The sequence below is a fragment of the Sceloporus occidentalis genome, unplaced genomic scaffold (genome assembly GCF_023333645.1).
Source record: "Sceloporus occidentalis isolate IW3139 unplaced genomic scaffold, rSceOcc1.0.p SCAF_4, whole genome shotgun sequence".
In the NCBI taxonomy this organism is placed as follows: Eukaryota; Metazoa; Chordata; class Lepidosauria; order Squamata; family Phrynosomatidae; genus Sceloporus; species Sceloporus occidentalis.
Genome location: NW_028316984.1, coordinates 148,853,432 through 148,873,897, shown reverse-complemented (window position 1 = coordinate 148,873,897; position 20,466 = coordinate 148,853,432). Strand labels below are relative to the sequence as shown.

At 42.2% G+C, this 20,466-nt stretch overlaps 1 protein-coding gene across 2 annotated transcripts in view; it reads right to left on the bottom strand.

Annotated features, from left to right (window-relative positions):
• AVEN (apoptosis and caspase activation inhibitor) overlaps positions 1-20,466 on the bottom strand; it is a 143,256-nt gene that overhangs the window by 16,777 nt on the left and 106,013 nt on the right. For both annotated transcript variants that reach the window (XM_089521995.1, XM_089521996.1), the window contains exon 3: positions 4,069-4,139. In XM_089521995.1, the coding sequence (XP_089378121.1) occupies positions 4,069-4,139 (71 nt within the window). The remainder of the gene's footprint in view (positions 1-4,068; positions 4,140-20,466) is intronic.

Sequence of the window (20,466 nt, the reverse complement as noted above, 5' to 3'; positions counted from 1 at the left end):
ACCCCTCTTCCTGGTTATTGGTGGATTTTTGTTGCTTTTACACATTCCCCCAACTTCTGTTCTATTCAACATGGTCTTGTACATGATTCATACGAGTTGGGTGAAATTACTGACAACTTAGGGGCTATAAAGACCGCCCCTTTACTGGCCGGATTGGGGCCATGGCAACGTCATGCCATGACCCCGATCTGGCCATCTGGAGAGCGCAAAAAGGAGCCACAGAAAGTGGCTCCTTTTTGTGCCCTCCAAGGTGCGCCATAGCCACAGCAACGTGGCTTTATGATGCCCCTTCGGTGCTGCATCATGTGGATGCAGCACTGGAGGTGCGTCACCATGGCGCGCATCATGTGGACCGGTACATGCCAAAATGGTGGCCTGGGGTGGGGTTAAGGCATGCAGCGTGTGGACGCTGAGCCCTAACTCCACCCATAGGCCGGCACAAAGTGCCAGTCTTTATTGGCTCTTAGAGTTTTAACAAAGTGAGGCTGGATTCTAATTGCATCTGATTTGACTGACTTGTTGCATACAGACCTGCCTTGCTTTCTGATGCCTCGGTGTTTTAACAGATCTAAATTATAGCCATGTATTGCACTATCGGGGATGTGGTGGCTTAGTGGTTAAGACTGATGACTGAAGATCAGAAGGTTGGAAGTTTGAGGCCCAAGTGCTACATGATAGAGTGAGTTCCTGTTAGTAGTCCAAGCTTCTGCCAACCTAGCAGTTTAAACGCATGTCAAAGTGCAAGTAAATATATAGGTACCACTTTGGTGGGAAGGTAAAAGTGTTCAGTGCAGTCATGCTGGCCACACGACCACTGAAGTCGTCTTCAGACAATGCTGGCTCTTCAGCTTAGTAACGGAGATGTGCACCGCCCCCACAGTCTGTTATGATTACACATTCATGTTAAGGGACTACCTTTACCTTTCTACTGCACTTTTGACCTCTGGGCCACTATTTCCACTACACATTGCTGCTTTTTTTTCTCAGTCAACTTGACATGCTGGCTTTCTTTTCTCTCAGTCTACTCAACATGCTGTTTTTTATTCTTCTCCCAGTCAACTTGGCACCATCTCAAGTTCAGTCTTGCAATTGCAAACTAAAAAAACTCAGTGCAACTTTTCCTCACATTCTATTTTTGACCGTTACCTAGTTCCTAACCCATCAAGTAACTGGGGACTTTCTGTACTCCTTCTGCAGTCTATTTTGGTGTTACAACAACAACAATAATAATAACAATAACATTTATTTATATTTTCCCGTCTCTCCTAGTTGGATCAAGGCGGGATCACAGCCTATTTAAAAACACAACAATTAAATAAAAACAGCAGAATACTTAACAATTAACAATTACAAACTGAATATCACAAAGCGAAGTTGGAATAAGGGGTAAGGATGTGCTCATCCTATTCAGGAGGTGGATACGTGCCTTACATAAAATCGGTTGGGTATGCTCGCCAGAAGAGCTCCGTCTTAACTGCCCTCCTGAAGGTTTCCAGGGAGATAGTAAGGCAGATCTCTTCCGGGAGGCTGTTTCACAATCTTACAGCAGCTACCGTGAAGGCTCTTTGGGAAGTTGAAGCATATTAAGTTGTTGTTACTTCCAACAGGTTCTTCCCCATTGTTCTAAGAGTGCAGGGCGGATTGTATAGGGAGATGCAGTCCCGTAAGTAACTCAGGCCCAAGCCATGTAAGGCTCTAAAGGTGATAACCAACACCTTGTATTGCGCCAGGAAGCAGATTGGGAGCCAATGAAGATCTTTTAAGATTGGTGTTATGTGGTCAAACCTTGAAGAACCGGTGATCGATCTGGCTGCCATATTTTGCACTAATTGAAGCTTCCGAACTTGGTACAAGGGTAGCCCCATGTAGAGCGCATTACAGAAATCAATACAAGAGGTTACCAGAGCATGTACCACCGACTCTCGGTCCTTTCGGTCTAGGAAGGGATGCAGTTGGAGTATCAACCGAAGTTGGTACCAAGCACTTCTGGTCATCGCATCTACTTGAGATGACAACTGTAGAGACGGATCCAGAAGTACTCCCAAATTGTGAACTTTGTCCTTCGGGGGAAGTGTGACCCCGACCAGGACAGGTTGGTAAATTTCCTTTCCCAAACCTGAGGTGCCTATTGCAAGTACCTCAGTTTTCTCTGGATTCAGCCTGAGTTTGTTTTCCCTCATCGAGCCCATTACCGACTCAAGGCAGGTATTCAGAGAAGAGATGCCATCCTTGGTCACTAAAGCAGTTGGAGGCATAGCGAAGCATATTGATAACACCGTGCCCCATGTCTCCAGATGATCTCTCCCAGAGGTTTCATGTAAATGTTAAACAGCATGGAGGACAGAATGGTGTCTTGAGTGACGCCAGATGTCAGCTCTCTCTTGGAAGAGCAACTGTCCCCCAGTCTCACCATCTGAAATCTGCCTGAGAGGTAGGAACGGAACCACTGAAGCGTAGTGCCCCCAATGCCTAACTCCCTCAGGTGTTCCAGAAGGATACCATGGTCTGTGGCAGGGGTCAGCAACCTACGGCCCGTGGGCCGGATCCGGCCTAGCGAGACCTTGGGACCGACCCCAGCCCAGTCCTCCTGCCGATTGCCGCAGATTGCCATCCCCTCCTCCTCTTCCTCCTCCTCCATTATTATCCTTAACCCTCCTGCCTGAGGAGGGAGTGACAAGAAGAGGCGCCTGCGTCCATGTCTCTCTCTTTGCAGCCGGAGAGGAGGGCCCACAGCTCCTTCTTCCAGGCACAGCCTGCCCTTCTGCTCTCTCTCTACATAGAGAAAGGAGGAGGCACCCATCTCTCTCCTGGACCCAGCCGAGGCCTGCATTGCGACTAGCCCTGAAGCCTGGGCTTGGGCCTGGCCCGGCCCGGCCCGGCCGCTGCCTAGTCCTGCATGTCTTTGCTGCCTTCCACCCCGCATCCCCCGCCACCTCCTCCTCCTCCCCGAAGGACGCCCCAGAAGGAGGCGTTGTGATGGCAGTGTGTGTGTGTGGGGGGGGGGGGGGTTGTGAGGTTCTGTTGTGTAGGAGTGTGTGTGTACGGAGGAGGGAATGGTGGAGGGATTAGACGCGTGTAGGGTTTTTGGGTGGTGGTGGTGGTTGTTGTTGTGGTGTGGGGATGTGGCATGTGTGTGTGCGTGTGTGTGCCTAAAAGAGACAACTGGGCTGTGGGAAGGTGGGGGATTAGGGATATAGTGTTGGGATGTGGCATGTGTGTGTGTGTGTGTGTGTCTGTCTGTCTGGGTTCCTAAAAGAGACAACTGGGCTGTGGGAAGGTGGGGGATTAGGGATATAGTGTGGGGATGTGGCATGTGTGTGTGTGTGGATGCCTAAAAGAGACCGTAAATATTTTTATTTATTTATTTAAAATTAAAAAAAAATTTTTTTTTAATTTTTTTTTGCTTTGGCCCCCCAGTTGTCTGAGGGACAGCAACCCGGCCCCCGGCTCAAAAAGGTTGCCTACCCCTGGTCTATGGTATTGAAAGCCACTGAGATGTCCAAGAGTACCAACAGGGTCACACTTCCCCTGTCGATGCCCAGATGGAGATCATCGACCAAGGCGACCACTCCATATCCCGCCCTAAAGACAGTTTGAAATGGGTCCAGATAATTGGTTTCATCCAAGACAGCTTGGAGTTGGAAGGCAACTGCCCTCTCAATCACTTTACCCAAGAATGGTAACAAGGATTTAATTCACATTAGCTGGAATCTTAATCTCTTTGAGTGATCATACATTTCTGTCTCACCAGCTGAAAAGCCCCTACTCCTAAAATGGACAGAATTTCAGCCTGAGAAAAGTGCACACCAGAGTCTGGAATTTTTACCCTAAGATTTCATGCCAGTTAACACTTGAGCAACTCATTATGAATTAATGAGAATTGATACAGATTACACCATTTGTGCTTGTTGCTCTGTGAATAGCTGAAAAACCACTACTTTCCCCACTAGAGTAAAATAAGTCACAGCCCTTTATCTGAGTTTCAGCATTTCCACTGTTCCACTACTGAGGTAAAGTGAAGTAAAATCCACAGAGGAATCTTTTCAAGAAACAATTGTTCTCCATTACCTGCTTTGGGCAAAGGTTTTCTACGATCCACTCCTTTTCTTCAGCAAATCTGAACTGGGTAAAGGAATCACCTAGAAATAAAACGATACATAGTTCAATAGTTTCTCCAAATCAATACATGTATATCAGAAAAGACATATCTTACATTAAAAAATCACGATATTTTTCAGGCGTTTCAAAGATATCTAACTAAATTTGTTAGAAATTCTAAACCAAGACCAATAATAATAATAATAATAATAATAATAATAATAATACTGTAATAATAATAGCAACAACAAAAACAACAACAGCTGTCAAAGCTTGCTGTTGGGCTGCAATTTTAAACCCCAGATTCCTAGAGTGAGATAGTGGAAAACCAAGGCTTGGGAGGCAGCATATCCACCCCAGCATCCAGTGGAACCATGAAAATTTTTGCAGGCAATATTTAACCAAGGGTACTCTCGGAAACAGGGCCATTGAAGAGTGAAATAGAAATAGCTTGGATCTCCTGAGAGTTCCCAAGATCTGCCCTTTCACTTTCAACTTGGAGGTGATGTAAACATTTCCTTTGCAACTGAAACTACAAGGAATGAGTGGAAAGAAGTAACTCTAAAAATGGAGAGGAAAGACTATATGGAATTCCCAGGCATAAGAACCAGTCAGCAGTAATATGATTCAGGCTCACATTCTTCTCATCTGCCTTAGAGTTGCCTCTACCAAAGCCTGTGTGTATCTGAGTGGATGCACATGCAAGACACCCCATATTTCCTAGACATGGGAGCTTTATTCTTACATAGCTAGCCACAGTATGAGAACCGTTGTTTTTTTTTTTTTTTTTTTTACATATGGGAAGCTGTATAATTTATGAGATATCCAGCAAAAGTCATAGGCTGAAAATAATTCACAGAGAAAACAAAATGTTCACTGTATTTGAAGGAAGGTTCTCAAGCAAGATTTAATTCAAAGTTTGCCTTGGTTCATCAGAAAGTATACTAATTCAACCCAGACTACTTCTGGTATGACCCACTTTGGCTGAGGCCCAAAGCAGAACCTTTCTTCAAAAACTGAGGTGTCATGTGTCTTCCCACTGACTTACATGAGGGAATGGCCAAAAAAAGAGCACATTTTTGCTTTTTCTTAGCAGAATATGATTTGCACACATAGTAATCCCTTTTGAGTGGATCATGGGTACCAAATTTCAACAAGTGCAGGGCCTTCTGCACTAGTCATCTTTACAGCTTGATTTTTTTTTAAAGGGATGTTTATAATACTTTAGAGAGCCAGCCTGGTGTAGCAGTGTGAGCACCAGACTATGACTTGAGACCAGAGTTTTATTCCCCACTCAGCCATGGAAACCCACTGGGTGACCTTGGAATGTGTAACACACTCTCAGCCCCAGAAAACCCTATAATAGGTTCGCCTTAGAGTTCCCATAAGTCAGAAATGACTTGAAGGCACACAATACCAATATAACATTTTAATTTCATTGTACAAGTTGCTTACAGATACTCTTGCCCTTTTCAGAAAGCGAATCCTACAGATTTCATTGGGTGCATGCAGTTTTGTATACACAAGAAAGTGTTACAGTTTTGAAAAAAGTAATTCACATCAATGATGAACTGTCCACATTTCACTTGTAGAACCACATTTCACTGGCTGAGAGGTATTATCAGGATCATATAAAGCCCATATGTCTAGCAGAGGGAAGAGGTGATACAGGCAGTGGGGGCAAAGAAGACACACTAGAGACAATGATTCTCCCTAGCAGCAAGGCCAATTTGGGAGGAATTTTTGGAGAACCAAAGCCAATCAGCACTGTAAACCCTGAAACTGGCAGCTTCAACAGCTTCCCCAACAAGATCCTCTGGCTGAGGCAACAGCCTTTGACACACAGAATCCAGCCAATGTGCAACAGTCTGATCTTATCAATGCATACCATAATCAAGAACCAGATCCTCATGAATCTCATTACAATCAAGCCTCTCATACTGCCAAGGCTTGTGACATCCAAAGATCTGAGTTTGCCAAAATAGCAATAGCAAGCAGCTTCATTTATATATGGCTTCATATGGCATTAAGCACTCCCTAAGCAGTTTACAACTGTAAACCAATTGCTCTCAACAAGCTGGGTAAGCAATGAGGATATATGTAGTTATAACTTACAATTTACATTTTTATCTTAGAGTTCCTAAATTTTGTCTCAAATTCTCCCAGGTGGTCAAGACTCATCCACAGCACAGACATTCATAATTTATTATACAATCACAGTCCCCAATCCAAGTATATAATGAAACAATAGTACAGGTCAGCTCAGTGGTCCCCAAGCTTTTTTGAGCTGGGTGAGAGACTTTTAAATTAGTGTGCCCACGTCATACACGAGTGCCTTTTATGCGGCTTCCAGCTTATGCTGGAAGCCCTGCACCCAATGAATGGCACGTGCGCCACTGCACCGCCACATGATAAGCCCCATTATCCTAAATGGGACTCAAGTATAGACGAAACTTGCCTTATGCAGCGGGGTCCGGAACAGATCCCCCGCATAAGGCAAGGGACCACTGTACTACTCAACTGGCTGTTTGGTTGCTGTTCCCTTTATACCAGTCACCCTGGTGGCACCAACCAAGTAGCTGTCTGAGCAGTGACTAAGAAGCTTCTCATCAGTGCTGACCTTGTGGCAAAGGCTAGTCTGGGCAAGAAGCTTCTAAGACACTGCTCGACCAGCTCCTTGGCTGCTGCTCTGAAGATAACTGGGTGCAAAGGGAGAAGCTTCTCCTCAGTGAGGAAGGACTCTCAAGTCCAAGAGAGGTGAAAGACTCTTTCAAAAAATTAACCTTGGATACTCCTCCCCTTTCATCCCCAGAGATGTGTCTTCCCCACACAGCTACAAGACACCTCCACCACCAACACTTCTGCTACCTCTTCTCTTGAGCTGTCTGATGAAAGAAAGCAGGAGCAACAGCACAACTTCAGTCTGTCAGGCAACTCCCAGCAAAGCTCACGAAGCTTAAGCAGGTTCCCAAATGTGAAAGCTCCTTTTTGCCACCAATTCTCCCCTGCCACCATGTACTCCAACTCCTCACCTCAGTCAATCACTGTGTTTCAAAATGCCACAGGTGTCATGGGAGTGAGTACACATGGGCAAGTGAAGAGAGGGAGACACCACCACATACAGCTATCAACAAGGCTGTGAGGTGGTTTTAAAGGACCCTGAAAAGAAAAAAGTTTATGCAAACCTCATCCCCATCACAATCCTAAAGCTCACTGGTTCCCCTTGTCTTTCTTTAGCATGAATACTTTAACTGAAGCCCTCCCTGATGCCCCCTCTTCCCTTACCAACCCCCCTGGATCTTTCCGCTACCCCCAGGAGGACACTTCCACTCATTGGCATAAGTGGTTGAACACTACTGATGGAGTAAAGACTCCTAGATTCAAATGCTGTAGGCCAAATAGTTTATACAGTATATCTTAAATGGACTATTGCATCTTATGCTTGGAGGAGCATGGTAAGAAAAAAAATAATTACATCTCCATTCATGGAGACTTAATGGTCCCCCATCTTTATGTCACCTACTTTACCAGTGAATGGCTTCCACTGATAATTACAGGGAAATTACAAGTAGTTAAGGTTTTTTTTAAAGTAATATTCTATAGTTTCTGAATAGTATCTCTGAAAGGTGATGCACTATGATATACTATGAATGTTGCACTCATTTTATAGTTTTGTGGCCAAATAAGTGTGCCTAAAACAAGACAATCAAATCTAACTAGAAATTGGATGTAACAACTCTGAGCTGCTATGGCTGATGCACAAACTTTTACAGTAAATGGGGAAATGAACTGCTTGTAGCTGTTGGAATTTGAGATTCAAAATTTTTCCAGTTTCTACAGTTTTGTGGTCTTCCCTTTTCCCCTGCAATAGTGATTTATTAACATAGAAAGTTAGATATGCAATAAGACCTGATAAAAGGTTTGCAAGCTTGTTCAAATCTAAACTTCCTGATTTGCAGACTACAGGTTAGTATCTCTTATTCAGAATTCTGGAATCCAAAATATTCCAAAATCTAAATCTATCCATGCTGAGATAGTGATGCCTTTGTTTTCTGATGGTTCAGTGTACATAAACTTTGTTTCATGCACAAAATTACTAAAAAATACTATGTATGAAATTACTTTCAGTCTATGTATATAAGGTACATATGAAACATAAACAAAATTCATGTTCAGACTTAGGTATGACTTCCATGACATCTCATGGAAATCGGGGAGAAATCCAAAAACTTCTGGTCCCAAACATTCGGATAAGGAACACTCAATCTGTACTAATGTCCTTGTTGTTTCCATGACTTTTAGTGGAACTTGGACCATGTTCTACAAATAGAAACTAAAGTAGTGAGGATAAACATTGTTTTTGAGTTAGAAGAGATGCTCTGATCTTGATGTTGCAGCTCAACGTTTTGGAAAAGTAAATCTGCATTCATAGCTAAAATCAGCATGACGTGATAAAACTTAGAAAGTTCTGTCTCATGAAAAAACTCTAGATCCTAAGGGAGTGTTTACAGATAACTGCATTCTTTTAATAACCAGTCCCTTCAAAGAAAATAGCCTTGTCTAGTTAGTTAATCAAAGGGCCTAGAGGAGGAGTTATGTTCTTTTGAAAATGATTGCCCTGTTTTTTTCATCTTGGAGGGACTGCCAAATTAGCAACCCAATGTGAAACACACTATATTCCTGGCTCTGAAATTTTGTCTCATTTTGTTAGGCCTAAAAGTTTAGGATTCCACTGTAATCATTTATTTTTTATTCTAATCTTGACTCTTGCCTTTATTTTATGATTCCCTCCTTTAAACAAATCTATATAATTTAACTAAGAGTGTGGTTCCTGGCTTCTTGGGTATAAACTGACAGGTCTGATCTATTGATCAATTTGTGAACATAAAGATTTTTTGAAGTCCAACAAAATACTTTTATTACACAACAATCATTTTCTTTACTGCAAGAAAAATAATTGATAGATCTACCTGTAAGCTGTATTGGTAGTTGATTCCTTGAAACGATGACATTGAAAAGAACAGAATTAATAAATGAAACCAAACCCTGTAATGATTTGTGGCTTTTAAATAAAGATGCAGTCCTCAAACCTTTGGATTCCCAGCAGCACCACTGAAAATTGTAGGAATTCTCCTAAGTGAGCAGTTTGAGGACGGCAGCTCAGCTACTACAATGGAAGCAATAACATTTGCAGAAGCACATTTAATGCAAATTAGTTTAATGAGTATGTTAGTCTAACCAATTATCTTTTAAAAATTCTCTTAGCCTGAAAATAATTTCTTTTTACACCATGAATACTAATAAAGTATTGGCCAATGTCACGGATGCTTTCAAATTTAAAAACTCTCAGATCATAATCCCAATCAAAAGTAACTGGAAATGAAAACAACATCTTCAATTGTTTTTTTTTTCTCTCCTGTTTGGTTTGTAACATCTGGCCTAATGAAGAAGCCCAAGGCGCTTTGAAAGCTTGCAACAAGTATATTGTGCATTTCAGTTGTCCAATAAAGGTATTACTGATGGATTTTTGTTTGTATGATTTAAATGTGTGTGAATTAAATGTAAATAGAACATTTGCAAATGTTTGTAAATGGTACATATCCCTTTACTCTTTGTAAGAAAATGTAACCAGTATTAAACATGCAAGATTAGTATATATATAAAAAGTACATGTCTGTTTGTTTGATTTATATTTCACCTTTCTCTCAGAAACTGGGAATGAAGTTCAAAATACAGTCGGCCCTTCTTATACACGGATTTTTTTATACACAGATTCAAGCATACATGGTTTGAAAATGTTCAAAAAAAGTATAAATTTAAAATATCAAACCTTGATTTTCCATTTTTTATAAGGGACACCATTTTGCTATGTCATTATATTTAATGGGACTTGAGTATCCACAGATTTTGTTATCCATGGGCAACCTTGGAACCAAACCCCAGCGTATAACAAGGGTCCACTGTAGTAGCATTACACTTTAGATATGCAATTATCAATGCAATACAGTATAACCTTCTATTGCCTCGGAATACAAGACAGCATTCATTTAGCCCATATTACACTCAAAAAGTTACAAGACTCAGAGTGTGTGAATAGCTAAAAGGAATCCAGTGAGTTTCATCACTGATCAGAATTTGAACCTCAGATTCTTTGATCTAATACCATATATACTTATCTATAACTTGAAAAATGTATGCCAAAAACTGACCCCTAGGTCAATTTTTATAAGGATCAATATGGCAATACTGAAAGTTTTCTCTGTCATGGCAGTGAGCAGAGGGGGTCTATAATAAAGTGCCAACCACCAACCACTCTCCCTGCCACAGGAGGGAAATCTCAGACCCACTGCCACATTCCTCCTGCTCCCCTCACTTCTTGCCGCTACTTTGAGGGCAGGTGGAGGGGAGTGACAGGGACGCAGCAGCAGGGGTAACTCTTTGGTGCTTCTCTTCATGGAGTTCAGAGAAGTGAGGGGAGCAGTGGGATGTAGTGGCAGTGGCAGCTCTGGCACTTCACCTCAAAGGAGCACCAAGAGGTGAAGGGGGCAGTGGATACAGTGGCAGTGGCTCTTTGGAGCTTACCTCATGGTTAGAGACAAGGGCAGCACCGGGGACATGGTGGCAGTGTCTTTTTCGTGCTTCTCTCATAGGAGTTCCCAGAGGTAAGGGGGAGGATGCAGCAGTAGTGGCTCTTTGGCTCTCCCTCTTATAAAGTTCCAAGAGGAGAGGGGAGCAGTGGGAATGTAGCAGCCACACTGACTTATTGAAAGTCATATCAAAATCCTAATTTTGGCTACGAAACTTGCCCTCACCTTACATATGAGATCGATTTATAGATGAATATATACAGCAATGACACAGAGCAATGGATTCAAACAATAGGAAAAGGGATTCCACCTTAACATTACGAAGAACTTCCTGACAGTAAGTACTGTTTGACAGTGGAATATGCTGCCTCAGAATGTGATGGAGTCTTTTTCTTTAGAGGTTTTTAAACAGAGGCTAGATGGCCATCTGTGAGGAGTACTTTGATTGTGCATTTCTGCATGGCAGGGGGTTGGACTGGATGGTCCTTGGGCTCTCTTCCACCTCTATGATTCTATGATTTATGAATTCATTAACTTGGTTTCCCAGGGCCTGTACAATGGAACTAAGTATGCATACACAATGTAGACCGTGATAAAGAATTCCAGCCACAGTGTATATTAGAGTGTGGCACCATATACAAGAGGTATAATAATAATAAATAATAATAATAATAATAAAAACTTTATTTATATACCGCCCTTCGAAACATCAGGGCGGTTTACAGCAATAAAACTACATTCAATACAATACAATTTACAATTTAAAAACAATACAATTAAAACAATAAAAGAACTTGTGCCAAATCGTAAGTTGCTAACAGAGGGAGGAGGGCTCTCAGGGGAAGTATCAGGGGTAAGCCTGTTTAAAAAAGAACGTTTTCAGCCCCTTCTTAAATTGGGCCAGGGAGGTTGCTGAACGGAGCTCGATGGGCAGCGAGTTCCAGAGAGTAGGGGCCGAGGTGGAAAAGGCCCTTCTGGTGGTGTTGACTAATCTGGTCTCTGGAACTCTTAGCAGATGCTGCCCAGTAGATCTGAGTGTGCGGGGCGGATTGTACGGAGAGAGGGGGTCCTTTAAGTACTCTGGACCCAAGCCATTTAGGGCTTTATAGGTTATGACCAACACCTTGTATTGCGCCCGGAAGCGAATAGGCAGCCAATGTAGGTCTTTTAAGACCGGTGTTATATGACTGGTCCTAGGTGTATTAGTGACCAGTCTTGCTGCCATATTCTGCACCAATTGCAGCTTCCGGGTATGGTACAAGGGTTGCCCCATGTAGAGCGCATTGCAGAAATCCAACCGAGAGGTGACCAGAGCGTGTACCACTGTTTCTAGGTCCCCCCGGCTCAGGTAGGGACGCAGCTGGCGTATCATCCGAAGCTGATAGCAGGTGCTCCTGACCGTCGCATCCACCTGAGATGTAAGGCGGAGCGACGAGTCAAGGAGCACCCCCAGACTGCGTGCAGAGTCCTTCACGGGAAGCGTGATCCCATTCGGGACAGGTGGAACCACCGCCATCCCTGGGCCAGGAGGACCTATCACAAGTACTTCCGTTTTCTCTGGATTCAAGCTGAGTCTGTTTTCCCTCATCCAGCCCATTACTGACTCCAGACAGGCCACGAGAGGAGAGATGCCATCCCCGGTCACTGCATCAGTCGGAGACATAGAGAAAATTATTTGGGTGTCATCAGCGTACTGATAACCCCGCGCCCCATGTCTCCGGATGATCTCTCCCAGCGGTTTCATGTAGATGTTAAAAAGCATGGGAGACAGAATGGCTCCTTGAGGGACCCCAGATGTTAGGGGTCTCCTGTCAGAGCACACGTCTCCCAGCTGCACCATCTGGAACCTCCCAGAGAGGTAGGACCGGAACCACTGGAGCGCAGTGCCCCCGACTCCCACCTCTGCCAGGCGCTCCAGAAGGATACCATGGTCGATGGTATCGAAAGCCGCTGAGATGTCTAAGAGCACTAGCAGGGACACGCTTCCCCTGTCAATGCCCAGACGGAGGTCATCGACCAAGGCGACCATGGCAGTCTCAACCCCGTAGCCCGCCCGAAAGCCGGTTTGAAATGGGTCTAGATAATCCGTTTCATCCAGGATCGATTGGAGCTGGATCGCAACCGCCCTCTCGATCACCTTACCCACAAATGGCAACAGCGATACAGGCCGATAATTATTATGCATCAGGGGGTCAAGGGAGGGCTTTTTTAATAAAGGTCTTACAATGGCCAATTTTAGTTTTGATGGAAATTGCCCATCCCTAAAAGATGTATTGATAATCCGGTGTAACATTGAAGTTACCACCGGTCCCCCCTGAGCCGCCAGCCATGAGGGACAGGGATCGAGAGAGCAGGTCATCTTCCTAACACTCCCAAGGATCCTGTCCACATCCTCGGTACTCACAGACTCAAAGTGATCCAGCTTAACCAAGTCCACGGAGGCTCTGGGCACCTCTATTCTGGTCTCTGCTCTAATACTGGCGTCCAGACCTTCGCTTATCCGAGAGATTTTATCCGCGAAGAAGTTGTTAAATTGGTCACAGCAGGCCTTAGAAGGTTCAAGGATCTGGTTCGGGGCAGGAGGGAGCTGAGTTAGCTCCCTCACAACCCTGAACAACTCTGCCGGACGCGACTCCGCGGACGCGACACGTGCACCATAGAACGAATTCTTAGCTGCACGTATCGCCTCTCCGTAGTCCTTCAAGAGATGGTCTAGGAGAGTCTGGTTGGATAAGCGCTGGTGTTTCCGCCAGCCGTGCTCTAGCCGTCGCAGAACCCGCTTCCTTGCCCGGAGATCTTCCGTATACCAGGGCTTTCTTTTGGAAGCAGGTCTGAGAGGGCGCTTGGGAGCAATACTGTGTATAGCCCTAGAAAGATTGATATCCCAGATATCAATCAGGGCATCAACAGAGTCGCCGTCGGTTCCAACCGTATACCCCTCTAGGGCTTCTTGGAACCTTTTTGGTTCCATCAGCCTTCGAGGGTGGACCATTTTAATAGGTCCGCCACCCCCGGGGAGGATCTGGGTAGAAGCCTTGATTTTTGCCTCCACCAGGAAATGATCCGTCCATGACAAGGGGGAAATATTCGATATTTCCGCCCACGGAATTTCCATGTCCGTACAAAAGACCAAATCGAGTGTATTACCCACAGAATGCGTAGGCCCTGAGACCAGTTGTGACAGGCCCATGGCTGTCATGGTTTCCATGAATTCCCGAGCCGCACCGGATGGAACATAGTTGGCCGCAAGGGAGATGTTGAAGTCTCCCAGGACTAATAGCCTGGGGGACTCCAGCATCAACTCCGAGACCAACTGTGTCAGCTCGTTAAGGGAGTCTGTTAGCGCACGGGGTGGCCGATAGACCAACAGAATCCCTAGACTGTCTCTGGCCTTCAGGGTCAGGTAAATACACTCAATATAGGAATTTTGACGCACATGGTTACTGGTTAGAGACAAGGTGTTCTTATGCACCAAGGCAACACCCCCTCCCGGCCCACCTAACCTGGTCTGGTCCTTCACTGAGTACCCGGCAGGTAGGGCCTGAGCCCATACAGGTATCTTTTTTCATATAAATATAGCTAACTTCAGAATGGTCAGCAATAAAATAATCCATAATAAATATTTCTAGAGGTCAAATAATGCAGGGCAGGCTATGATACAAACAATTGGTGCGAGGAACTGAGATAACACTGATAATTGGAATGCTTATTAGTTGCTAGAGGAACAAGAGAATAAATGCTTCAGGAAAGGTACAAACATGGGAATACAGACTAAAATACATCTTGTCAGGAGAGAAAGTGGTAATTGCATAGAGAACTTCATTCAACCAGTGCAAAGACAGAAACAAATGGGGGTGCAGCAAATCCTTTGAGATTACTCTGTCTGGCTTTAAGTGTTTGTAGAAGTTATTGCTGCTCTTAGTGTACTAAAGAAATACAGATTGTTAGCTATGGGTGGGAGGGGAACTTGCTCTGGCTCTGCACCCACCAGGAACTCAGACTTCTAAAGGTAAGGGCAAATCTCCTCTGAAGAAAGCTTGCGAAGAAAACCCCATGATAGGTTTGCCTTAGGGTTGAAACTGAGGGTTGAGACAGAAACGATTTGAAGGTACACCACAACAACACAAAGGAATCCTCATCTATACCTTTGTCCAATCCATAAATCAAGAAAATGTTTCCCATTAGCCACCACATCAATTTAAATGTGTAAATACACATGTACACACACAGAGAACATTTAGTATTTTTAAGCAGCATCCGAAACAGATGTCCCTTTAAATTATAAGAATAAACTTTCATGCCTGAAAGATAATTTATGTTTTCCACAAATCACTTCTAATTTTATGCTTCCTGTTGCTCTTTTTGTCAAAAGAAATGAAAGATGGAAGCAAGAGCAAAATGGGAGCATACCCACTTCTTGTTATATATTTAATAAAGCCTCTTAGCCAAAATGAAAACCAAATGAAAGAATACAGTCTCAGTTATGCTCTAGTAAACTGCATAAATATCATGCAGGTGGCTGCCTCTATGTTTCCCTTGCTACTTAATAGCATCACTAAAAAAGACAATATTTACATATATAATTTGTATTAAATTACTCAGTTTTACACCTTTTAGATGTGGGGATGAATATGTTTGTTATCCATACTCGATAGGGGAAAAATAAATATCTCTTGAAAAAATTCTTCCTAAACCACCTGTCATCCAGATTGCAATTTTTTCAATATAGCTTTTGTTGTTCTTATTGTTTCTGAATAAAAATAGTAGTCAGAAACTTCAATAGGAAGACAAATATTTCCCTAGAGGATACATTTAAAATATTAGCTACATTCTTTCTTATTTATCACCTTCCCAATCAAAATTAAAGGGAGATTATTATTTTTTCTGTCTGATAGGCTGCATCCACACTGCAGGAATAATCCAGGCTGGATTATATAAAGGATGCCATTTTACTATGCCATTGTATTGAATGAGACTTGAGCATCTATGGATTTTGGTATACACGGGGGGGGGGGGGGGGGTCCTGAACCAAGGGCCCGCTGTATGTACTTTTCTGAAAACATAGCATTTTTGCACAAAAAAAATCATTCCACACAAAAACTTAGTAAAAAAAAAAAAACCCACTGTGTCCAGAAATTCATGTGGCTGTTATGTTCAAAATTGCTGATTTATGTATTAAAAATAAAATTATGGACTAAAAAAACCCCATGTGGGTATCTGGTATATTTTGGTACACATATCTTTTCTGCACACACAAAAAAAACACAGGGCAAGATTCTGCATCAGAAGCTGTAGCTACAATAATGGAGCTCTGTCATCACAGCTATTTCTGCAAACGGCTCAAAGAAACTACCTCTTAAGCTCCCTGACCTTAAGGTTTTTCAGGCACTGCAAATTGGAGCACTGGGAAATGATGGCTGCAGTACTGTCCTGATCATGAAGCCCATTGAGACGGCAGTTGGCCAGCCTCCCTAGCCTTCTGCCACAGCTAAATGTCTCCATATGCCCCACAACCAGAAGGATTTCCCAGTGCCCAAATCTTTAGCACCTTGGAAACCCTTCGGTTGGAGTGTGCTTCAGGGGTAGGTTTTGGAATCATGTCCAGTCATTAATGACTATAAAGATGAATATCAAAGCTTACAAGACTATAAATCCAATTTATAATCTTGTAAATACTAAATAGGCTGTCAGCCACAATTTTCAGGAAAACATCTACAAGTATTTCAGCACAATCTACCTTGGGATGTGCAAATACCATGTGAAAACGATTTAAATTTTCACTTCTGTCTTTGTCTTCCTGACTGGGTTTCCCAAGTGTCCACTCCAAGCTTCAGCTGCCCTTCTTCCTTTTCCCTTGTGCTGCCATTGTGTTTTCTATTCCCCTCTTAGCGACCAATATCCTCATCATCCCTTCCCTTCCCCAATGCCCCCATCTATCCTCCTGCTCCATCCTGCTCTTCTCTCCCTCCTTCCTAGGAAGATAAAATAAAGAAAAATGAAACAAAAGTACTGGTGATGACCCAGAAAGCCCTACACTGCTTGGATCCAGGCTATCTGAAGGACTATGGGCAAAATAACGCTGTTTGGAGGTACAGTGGACCTTTGTTATACACTGGGTTTTGGTTCCAAGATCCCCTGTGGATAACAAAATCCGTGGATGCTCAGGTCCCATTAAATATAATGACATAGTAAAATGGTGTATCTTATAAAAAATGGAAAATCAAGGTTTGATATTTGAAATTTATACTTTTTTGAACATTTTCAAACCGTGGATGATTGAATCTGTGTATAAAAATCAGTGTATAAGAAGGGCCAACTGTATGCTGTTTAAATGACACTGTGCTAAAGCTGCGCTCCAGTCTTAAGGACTGGACCGTGGCTTTGGCATGGCTTCCAGCTTCTTAGGACGTGTGCATCATTTAAACAGCATACCTCCAAAGAGACCCGAAGCAGCTTTATTTTGGCCTGTCTGTTCAGGCCCTATATCACCCTTTATGTGCTCATTACTGCTCTAAGATCATCTGATAAGTCTCTTCTCTCTTTCCCACCACCTTCTCAGGCTCGTTTGGTGGAAACAAGAAAGAGGGCCTTCTCAGTGGCTTCTCCTTAGGGAGTCTCCCTCCTTCTGTTGGCACCTGAAAAACATTTTTGTGCCGCCAGGCTTTTAGAAATTGAAGGAGGTGGGATGCACAGATATACTGTATATTTTTAATGAATTTTAATGTGTAATGTTTTAACTTTACAAATTGTTTAACTGGTTTTTAATTAACTTTTCTGTTCATACTTCTATCAAAGTTTCTGTATAGTTTTTAAATTCTGTGTCATTTTTTAAAAGTTGTTAGTTGCCTTGAGTCGCATTATTGGGAGAAAGAGAGGATATAAATAAGTTGTTGTTGTTGTTGTTGCCACAAACAGATATAGTGCACTACAGAGCCAGCCTGTTCCAGGTTCTGGGCCTTCACTGAGTTCAAGCATGGCAGGCTTAGAAAATCACCTGTTGTGGGTGCAAAAATTAAAACAAATGCTAAATCTTGCTTTTAAGTGGACTGCATCGCTTAAATCTGATCAGCTAATATTTTAAACAGTTCACTAATGTTTCAGAATATGAAGAAATCATTTTGTGAATCTACTTCCTGACAGTACTTTAACCAAACAGAAGAACAGGATGTTATAAAAAGCTTTTGCGAAGGGAAATGCCATCTTGTTTGTTTTTCTTAATATTTGTGCCACAATAAAATTATTTTGTATCTTCACAATGCTGAGTATTTGATATATATAACAATGTATGACAACAATGATGTGCACCATTTCAGTTCCAGATTTTAACACAACAAAATGTGGAAAAGTCATGTGTGTGTGTGTGTGTGTGTGTGTGTGTGTGACTACCTCTGCAAAGCTCTGTGATGTCAATGATCCTGCAGAAATGCACCTGGACCACTGGTATAATGACTAGTATTTTTATACTTAGTTTGATAACAAAAAAAGATTAACATTGTATAGAAAGTGAAATAGACACTGGTAGGAGCTCAATAAACAAACATGAGTTATTTCCCCAGTTCCCACAGTACAGTATACATTCAACAGAGGAAGAAAACACACAAAAAAAGAGCTAAATTACAAGTGCATGTTATTTTTTAAAAAGTGGGTCCTGAAATCTCATGAATCCTCTTTAAACATGTCTCTCTGGAGCAAACGGTACAAGAAGAATACACTATAACAAAACCCCACTCAATAACTCAAAGATGATCAAAAAAGCATGACTGAAAAAACTCACAAGGGAACTAACAAGAGTAAGCTCATGACAAGCTAAGCTTTATATGCACTGTCTGCCAGTGCATAATCTTCATTCTCAGAGAAAAATCCCTCCGTGTTTACACTAAACTGTCCTTATTACTGCTTAATTTTCAAGACACAAATGTGACTTCACAGGGGAATTAAAATTAATGTGTGACCTATCAGCCTGGTCTCTCTCAACTAATTTCCATCACATCTATAGTCTTTTTTTTTTTAACTGATGGCATCTGCAATGCTCACAGGCCTATATATAAATCCTCTATGAATAATGAATAGAGGTGTAGGCCTAAAATATCTTAGTATTTTGATGCTGAGCATCTGATGTTTCACATTTCTGCTCTGTTGTGCTGCATATACAAGGCAGGTCACTATATCAAGATATATTACACTACACCATATGGCAAATCCCACCTTTAGTGCATTATCAAACAGGGAAAATACCACAAGGAATAAAAAGGTACTTAAAATCCATTTAAACTTAATTTAACAGAACAAAATGATAAATAGAACAAACAGCAAAGCAGGAAATCTCAGACCTTTTGATGTCTCATTAGACAACTATATACGGGTTTAGAACTTTACAATAGATTTTTGTATTTCTAAATGACACACATTCACAAGAATTTTTTTTTGATACTGAGGATGAACCTTATATGCCCTATGTACTTACATAATCCTTGCATATGGTGTAATCTTGGAGTTCATTCTAAAATAGACATAGAATCCCCACCAAAATATTGTCTTGTCAGGACCTAAGGATAAAAAGTTCTATTACAGTACCAGTGGCGGACCAAAATGAGGATGAGGTGTGTGCTCCATCCTGGTCACAAAATACAAGAGGATGCAGTGGTGGCTCCTCGTTATCACCTCCCTCACTGAGGTGCCAGAAAAGAGAAGAAGGACTCAGCTGTAAGGAATGATACCTGCTTCGAGGCAACCTGATCTCCTCCTCTCCTTCCCCTTCCCCTTGAAAATTCCTTGAATAAGGAAGAAATGAAAAGAGGAAGTAAAAGTCAGGGAGCCCCTTCCTTTTGAAAATGAATCTGTGTATTCTCAAAGAAGTAGTCCTACATGTCTGTGTTACAGCAGAAGGAATAATGGAGGGGGGAGAAAAAAGAGATCTAGTACTCCCTTTACGATTAATTTATATTTTAGCATGAACATTTCTGGAGAGAAATCTACTTCCTCAGATGACTGACTAAATGGATTGATATCTACAGAAATTCATGCTAAAATATAAATCAGTTTTAAAATGGCTGCAGATTCTTTCCTTTTCATTCATCCTCAAATGGGAGTTGTAATGTTTCTTATTTTGCATCTTTTCCTTACTGCAGAATGGTTATTACAGTGGAGATTTCAAAAGTCTGGGAGACAGCACAAATCCCATCTGGTCCTGGAAGCTACTATGAAGTAGGAAACAGAACAAAACCAAAGATTTTTGGAGAATTTGGCCTATGACCAAGAAAAGAATCAGGAGAGGAACTGATTGAATTTTATGAGGTCAATAGTCTGTTCACTGCAAACATATTCTTCAGATAACCAAAGAAACAACTGTATCCATGGATCTTGCTCAATGGCCAGTACAGAAATCAAATAGACTACATAACTGGAAACAGAAAACAGAAAAGCTCCATTCTCTCTGCGAAAACAAGACCAGGAGCAGTTGTGGAACTGACCATGAACTGCTAAGATCAAAAATTAGAGTAAAGCTAAAGAAAAACACTAAACCAATCTTAATGACAAAATGCAACCTGAAGAACATCCCTGCAGAATTTTAAAATAATGTAAAAAACATTTGCAGTATTAAACCCAATTGACCAGGAGCCAGACGAACTCTGAACCGAAATCAGTGACATAGTAAAAACAAAGAATGCAAAAAGATATAGTCTGCAGCAAAAAAGAAAGAGAAGCCTCAGTGAAGGATAGCTGAAACGCTTCAAACAATTAAGGGTAGAAAAAAAAGGAAAGGGTGACAGAAAGAGGATCT